We start from the raw sequence: 8,367 nt of genomic DNA on the forward strand, positions 1-8,367 counted from the left end.
AGTTAGGGATGTTTTATTTTATTTTATTTTATAAGTCTTATATAGGTCTTATATTTATTTGATAAAAATGCAGTAAAAACGTCTCGGTTACGTATGTAACCCTCGTTCCCTGAAGGAGGGAACGGAGACGTCACGTCGGATGACCGACGAATTGGGATCTCGCTTAGAGGGACCAATCTACTTCGAGTGTAAACTAAACGCTTGCTATCAGTGCTGGAAACAGTTGTGTGAATAGAATGTTCATAAGAAAAGCATTTATTTGAAATAGAAATCTTTTATAACATTATAAATGTCTTTACTGTCACTTTTGATCAATTGTATTAAATTATTTTTACAAAATTGGTTGATATTGTATTTTGAAATGAAATGACTTGCTCTAGCCGTTAGCACACAAACTCTGACACATAAAGCTGTGGTGCTCATATGGGTGATCAAAGATTGAGTCCAGCTTGTGTCATTTCCTGATCTCATCCTCCTCTGTTCTTCCCATCATAGCATGACCAGGGGAAAAAAACAGTCTGACTAAGACAAAAGGCTGAAATGAAGACGTAGGGACCCGGCACATTGATTTGTGTTGTGTAGGGATATGGCCTGGTCTGGCTAAGAGTGAAAATTCCCCTGAAGGCCTGCAGATGTGTCTCTTCCTCCTTGTCTGGTTAGTCTTGTTTTGGCCAGTCATTGGAATGACATGGTCATTCTGGTGTGTTTATGGACGCCTCAAATGTTTTAGTCTGGGTGTTGTGTTTGGACGAGGCCTGTGTCGGGGTGTTTGCGCTGTCGCACTACACGCCAGATTAAATACAGCAGTTTTCTCATCGACTGCTCCCTGCACACTATTGAATGTATGTTTGTGTTTGTTTTTGAATTCCATAAACAAGTCAATGACAAACATCTCTATTTAGATTAACATGATTACAAACCCTTCATTATGGACGTCCAATATAAAGTTGCTATTATGAACTAAAACTGGGGTGCAATTTGTGTAGTCATTACGGCTTTGAAAATTGAGTTTCATAAAGACGTAAGCTTAACATTTTCGCTCTTGATATGTTACAATGCTGTCATGTGCTGCTATTTTTAAAGATTTAGAAGTATTATGTAAAATGTTATTTGAATCAAGTTGTTAAACTTTAAACTATTTCAATCAAATACACAAATCTTTCATTAATGTATCAGCAGAATTTTTTTTTTGTATATATACATTATTATTATTATTTAACATTAATTCTAATAAATTAAATCTTATTAATCTTAATAACAATAAATAAGTTACATATAAATGATTGATATGATCTTTGTTTTGTTGTTTAATGTTCATTCATTTATATTTATATATATATATATATATATATAATTTAATAATAATAATAATAATAATAATGATAATAGAATCTTTGTATAAATTCTAAAACTGCTGTATTTCTGTACGTCTTCAGTCAGTGTTATATCAAATGGTGCAAGCTTTATATAGTCATGATATTGTTTTTTATTGTTTATATATATATTATTTGTTTATATTTATTATATACACACACATATATATATAATTATTAGTATTGTTATAATTCCTTTGTATAAATTCCAAAACTTAATGCTTTATTTTTATTAAATGTATAATTATTATTTAATAATAATGTTATAATAATTAAATAAAAACAAAAAGATTAAAAAAAAAATAATAATAATAATAAATATAAATGATTCTTCTTTGACTGAAGTCTGTAAAATTCAAACATCTGTTCCAAATAAATTTCTAAACTAAATTTCTCTGTGCTTTTATTCTTTTTCGTGTCACTCAGGCAGTCTCATCTTGTCTTAGCAATATGGACCAGACGCAAAGGCAAGTCAAAGGTCTGGCGGTGTGAGACTGAGACATATTCAGTTAATGATCTATGAATTAGAGTCACATAGTTGGCTACAAAGAATATTTTAATATTTTTGGATCCTTCTTAAATGTTCTTCCTTCTCTAAAGCAGGTTCCTTTAAAGCACAGACCATGGAAAGTGTGTGTGTCTTGTGACAGAGGAAGCTGGTTCTCTAGAGAGGCTCTTGTCACTGGCTCCTGTTTGTCTGTGAGCATGCTCACACACACATACAAATAAACAAGCCCAGCTGGATTTCGGAAGAGACACAGTCTGCCCAGTTCTGCTTAATCCAGTGCGTGGGAAATGAACCAAACCTCTCTCACCAGCACACGTCTCTCTTGTTCAGCCCGTCTTAAAGTGATACTTTTGCATGTGTGTGTGTGTGTGTGGAGCAGACAAGCAAGCTTGTGTTTGCCATCTTTCTGTTGGTCACGTCCTTGAGCTCCACCCTAAGTGTGAGACCTCTACCTAATGTCCATCATGCGGAAGGTCAGCTGACTGTTCACAGCATCCAACTCTGACCGCTGACACACAGGCCTGCTGTAGCACAGTGTGGGCCTTTGTCCAATGACTTCAACATCTGCTCTCACACCCAGCCACTTGCTCACCCTTCAACACACACACTTCACGTCTGAAATTGTGAGTCATTTGATGACCATCGCTATTTATACAGCCATCCGAGGATGATGGGACCAAGGCAATTAACTTAAACGCTCTGCTAAACTTAAACCTTTTGGAAGATATTTTAACATGCCGTCCAGGTCATAATGACCGTAACACTGTGTCCTAACCAGAAACAAACAGACAGCAAAAATGCAGTGTAATACAGCAAAATCTTATTCTGCAATCTTGATAATATTGAAAAAATTATTTTGAAAGATTATTGGAGTGTTTTACAAGAAAATACCATTTCAGTCTTTCTACTTAAACATTCCACATTTAATTCAGTTTGTTACTTGTTGTTTTGTAAACAATTTTTCACTCAGAAATTGCTGGTAAATTTAAAAAATAATTATAAAGTAAACCCCAGAAAAAATCAAAATAACATCACTGTCTCCATCGGCAAAATTAGATGATGTCACTACTTGTAGGCGGAGCCTTGTCATGTGTCATTTTCATAATGTATGTAGAAGTATCAAGGACATCATTATTTCTATGATTTTTCTTGTGAAATTTGATGGATTTGTCATATATGTGTCTTAATGTATTAGTTAATTTTTAGCGTTAAAATTAGCGTTAGAGTGTAATTCCATAAAAGTGCCAATGGGAGGGGAAAATTCTGCGGGTGATTTCCTGACAAGGTGCACATTAAATAACACCGATGCAACATCCCATTTCCATAATGACCAGCGCAATCTACCAAGAGCAGCGCAAATTACCGCCTGCTTTAAGACGTGCTTTTTTGGGGCGATAAATAATGCCGCAAATACCAGTGAATTGACGGGAGCAAATCTTAGTAAATCACATTGCGTGATTCATTTAAATACTCTCCTCGCATATATTTACCGATCAAAAGGGAAACTCCTACAAATATTCAGTAAGGTGAGTCGCAAAAATAACTGATGACGCCTTTTCAGCATTAATTTTCCACTGCATGTCTTTAGTAAATCCTGACAGTAGTTTTTTTTTATGCCAAATGAGGGTTTGCGCTGGCGTAAGCTGATAGTAAATCTGGCCCTCAAGGTCCTTGCACATTGAGTCAGAAATTTTCGTATGCGTTTTTTCATTTTTTTCGTATTCGTTATCTTTTCCTAGCAAAATGCTTGCTACGGATGCGAAAACGCAGAAAATCGAACCTGATCCAAATTTTTTTTATAACCGACGAAAGTTTCGGAGGCAGTGTGTAAACGTGATTGACACAATGTGAGCTTGTATTTATTTTTAAATGTGCGAAAATTTCGAACGAAAATTTCGGACTCTGTGTGCAATGGCCTGGTTAATTTTTGTTTTTCTTGTCAGCTTCTTTCTTTTCTTTCTTTCTATCTTTGTGTACTTCATTGAAATGTTAAACAATCTGTGGCCATTTTTATTTTATTTCAGTTCATTTTGGAGTCATAAAAAATTAATTTTCTACTAAAAAAGTAGTTTAAATTTCATTTAGTTTTCTGTTTTCTAGTGTTACTGTTAACTAAAAAAACAAACTATTAAAAATAGTTTTCAATAACTGAAATAACATGAAAATAAAATATAAATAGATAAAAAACGTAAAGAAAATTAGATTGGCAACTAACTGAAATAAAGAAAGTTTAAGTTTACATGCCAAAATTACTAAAGCTAAAACTAAAATAAAAATGAGTTAAAGCTATATAAATAAAAAAGATATTATACATAATTTTTTTAATAAAAAAACTAAATAGACAAAAGCTCGTTTGCACAAAGTTACCAAAACCTTATGTAAAATGAAAACTAATTATATAAAAATAAAAGCTAATTCAAAATATTAATAAATACTATAATAGTGTATAAATAATCCTTAGTTAGTAATGGATTTAACAATATTAACACTGATATGTAATTTTTCTCAACTTCCACAATCAATCTCACCTGGATCATCCGTGTTTGATGTTTATTATACATGAGGAGTGGAGTTTTGGTCCAGTGAGCTCTCAGTTTTGGGCTGTAAATGCAGAGATAGAAATCAAACAACCAACAAAATATAGAGTTGCTTTGTTGTATCTGGTTTGGATGCAGTGTAAATAGCTGTGCCATATCATTTGATAAACTCAGCATTTCAGACGCTCCCTCCAGGTGTGTATCGTCTCACATTAGATGTCTGTGTTTGTTTACACTGCCTCAGTTTAGCAACAGGTCATCTGAGTGTCATTGTGTCAGCTCTCTGCTGCCCAGTTTAAACGGCTAAAATCGGATTACTTAAACCGGTCATATGGGATGGGGCCAAGCACTGAGCTCACCCTTTTCACGGTGCAATCCGGCTCGATCAGTATGGAAAAAAGGACTTATTGTGCCGACCAATAAGGAGATTGAGCAGGCTTTATAGCAGAGAGACAGAGGCGTGGGCTGGGGGCAGATAAGAAGATAGAGGAAGAAATATGGGTTCCGCAAATGTCTGCATTCAGCAGAAACAAATCTTCAGATTTATTTGATATGAATTCCCACGCTCGATAAGATAAAATGCAATGGGAAGGCATTTATCTGAAATCGCCTGACATCTTGCTGCAGAAATAACTACGGTAACCACATACGCTCACAAAGTTGGGCTAAGAGTGTGAGCTTGTGACTAGTAAGCCAGTTTACCACAGTTTATAGTAGATTTACATGTTATTGATGATAATTAATACTAAATACTAATTTAATACACACTAAAGCAATCTGACCATCAATCAGTCTATCAATTGATTAGTCGGCATCAATGTCAGAAATTTCTTTTATGAACCACCAATGTTTATAACCTGGCACTGATTGTCAGGTGCTTTTTGCCTTTATGAGGGAGTTATAATTATATATATTGCTAATAAAAGCCATAAATAAAACTAAACAAGTTGTGTTGCAATTTTGAAGTTGATATCTCAAAAAATTAGCTTTCAGTATGATTTTGTTTGAGCTCAATACCAAACGTTTCCACTAGATGAACTTCACTTCCTATTAATTTCCATTATAGTCATTTTTGACCGCGAACAATACAAGTCTGATTGTTTTTTCAGGACCATTTAACTTTTCTGAATGTTCGTGATTTTTTGGTGATCACATACAAAGTGGCAAAACCTTTACCAAGTTTTGTACCATTCCAATGACTTAAAATAAATTAATTAATTAAATAAAAAATGTCTGAACAGCACCAGAGAGTTAATGGTACAATTATTTACATTTTATTCCCCCACATTTAAAATATTGTAAATAGCCTCAAAAGCTGTTGATTTTCTGAAACTGGTATACGTTTGCTGTTTCTGTGTGTTAATTGTCAACATCTCATTGCAGGATTTCTAAAAACATCCCCACTACTAAAGATGTGGAGCCTCTGTTGGAGATCGATGGTGATATTCGTAGTTTCGAGGTGTTTCTCTCATCGCACACCCCTGTTCTCACCGCTCGTGAGGTGGAGATGTTCCTGCCTTGTACCGTCAACCTGGATCCCAAACTAAGGGAGATCATCGCAGGTACAGACCCACACAAACATGTTTGTCTAGCTATAAATGAAGGACATTGTTTTAATATAAAGCTAGAATTCCTACTAACTTACCAAAACTCAGCTACATAAACACTAACTAGAAATTTTTCCGGTGACAGTCTATACGTTTGCTGTTTCTGTGTGTTAATTGTCACTATCTCATTGCAGGATTTCTAAAAACATCCCCACTACTAAAGATGTGGAGCCTCTGTTGGAGATCGATGGTGATATTCGTAGTTTTGAGGTGTTTCTCTCATCGCACACCCCTGTTCTCACCGCTCGTGAGGTGGAGATGTTCCTGCCTTGTACCGTCAACTTGGATCCCAAACTAAGGGAGATCATCGCAGGTACAGACCCACACAAACATGTTTGTCTAGCTATAAATGAAGGACATTGTTTTAATATAAAGCTAGAATTCCTACTAACTTACCAAAACTCAGCTACATAAACACTAACTAGAAATTTTTCCGGTGACAGTCAACACTATTTGACAAAATGTTACATTTACAGGAATGTATAGCTTGATTCTTTTTATAGTGTGTATAAATTAATTAATTTCATATACAGAAGGTTAATTTTTATATTTTGAGGATGTCTCCTGGCTTTTCTTAGATTTAGCTATTTGTGTCCCTAATTACAGATAAGTAAATGCACACAGTGCTAAATATATTGCTGTGGATTTCTCTAAATCATTGCAAATATGAGAGATGATATTATCTCATCACATGATAATGGTCAGCTGCGCCGTGCTTTGAGACAGCAGACGTTGCTTGGTGCAATGTGACAATGGACTGTGTAATAAAGGTTTCTTTGTGAACCGAGAGAGATGAGTAAGGTCTCCATTGTGTTCACCTCAGGAAATGAAACATCACTGAAGCCCGATGAGCTGCTCCTCTTCTGAGTCACCCAGCCAGTCTTATTTGGTCTGCCTGGGTGACTCAGAAATATTATTTCCAACCAAACAAATTCTGACGTATGTTTCAGCCCTTGAGACTTTGACGCTAAAGCGAATGCGGATTTCATTGGGAGCCACGTTTATTTATTCCAGGTGCGTTTGCGATTGGCTGCTTCTGCTGGGAAAAATCAGCGTTTTTCTAAGGGAATCAAACCACAGAGGCCTTTCTTTCCTCACATGTAACATACTATAAATGCTTCATTTGGCTGAAGTCGACTGTGAGTGGGAGGATTTGAATGCTTTTAAAGTGCTGGCCAAGATTCGGATCTAACTTTCTCCTACTCTCTCTCTCTCTCTGTCTCTCTCTCTCTCTCTCTGTGTTTTTCCCTCCTCCCTTCAGATGTACGAGATGCACGAGAGCAGATGCACCTTGGAGGAGTCAGCTATCCCACACTGCCCCTGCAAGATGCTTCGGTACGGCCGCACTCCACATTTGGGCAGCACTCTTTGGCCTGCTCTCCCACAGGCTCTTTCCCTGGCTCTTTCCCCCCTGCTGGAGTGCTGCCGGCCGCTCAACCCCACAGCAGCTACTTTAGTGGGCTTACGGGACCCCAACATCCCTTCTACAACCGGGTGAGACATCAGGCAGAGACATTGCTTACTGTGTTAAGCAAAGTGCACCGGTGTCTATGGAGTTACTGAAACATACTTATAAGTATATAGTAAAATAGGTTCAGGTACAAAACTGGCTCATGTTACTAATAATATTAATGTAGTATTAATACATTATTATTATTATTATTATTATATTTGATCATATTCAGCTTTAATAATAATAACAATAATAATTTATAAAATGTTATGTTGCTAATAATATTAATATAGTATTCATAAATTATTATTATTAGTCAGTAGCAGAAATAAAATGAATAATTATAATCTTACTACTGCTATTAATAATATCAATATTTATATATTAGTATAAATATTATATATAGAAACATATTCTAGCATATTTTATCATATCATAGCTTAATAATAATAATAATAATAATTTAATTATTAGTTGTTAGTAGTAGAAGTAGTTGTAGTAGTATGATTAATAATAATAATAATTATTATTATTATTATTTATTTTATAAAATAATCAACTTAATAATAATAATAATAATAACAACAACAACAACAATAATAAAATTATTAATAAGTAGTTGTAGTAATATTATTCATAATAATCATAATAATTGTACTTTTACTACTACTACTTACTACTGATAACTAAAGGATGATTATGATTATGATTATTAGACTGAATATTTAGTAAAATAGAATAATTAAAATTAGTAGTAGTAGTAGTAGTAATAATCATGGCCGGACTTACCATTGGGCTTGAATGGGCTGCAGCCCAGGGGCCCCGCCTTAACCCGTTTACATTTGTTCAGTTATGTGCCAGTCAGAAATTATTAGCCGCATTTCAACTG

The 8,367-nt window shown here is 34.8% G+C and overlaps 1 protein-coding gene across 7 annotated transcripts in view; it reads left to right on the forward strand.

Annotated features, from left to right (window-relative positions):
* LOC107752760 (kinase D-interacting substrate of 220 kDa-like) overlaps positions 1-8,367 on the forward strand; it is a 60,980-nt gene that overhangs the window by 34,588 nt on the left and 18,025 nt on the right. For all 7 annotated transcript variants that reach the window (XM_016568809.1, XM_016568810.1, XM_016568811.1 and 4 more), the window contains 2 exons: positions 5,802-5,980; positions 7,287-7,519. In XM_016568809.1, coding sequence (XP_016424295.1) covers positions 5,802-5,980; positions 7,287-7,519 — 412 coding nt within the window. The remainder of the gene's footprint in view (positions 1-5,801; positions 5,981-7,286; positions 7,520-8,367) is intronic.

This window comes from Sinocyclocheilus rhinocerous, unplaced genomic scaffold (genome assembly GCF_001515625.1).
Source record: "Sinocyclocheilus rhinocerous isolate Xijiao unplaced genomic scaffold, SAMN03320098_v1.1 scaffold61, whole genome shotgun sequence".
NCBI lineage: Eukaryota > Metazoa > Chordata > Actinopteri > Cypriniformes > Cyprinidae > Sinocyclocheilus > Sinocyclocheilus rhinocerous.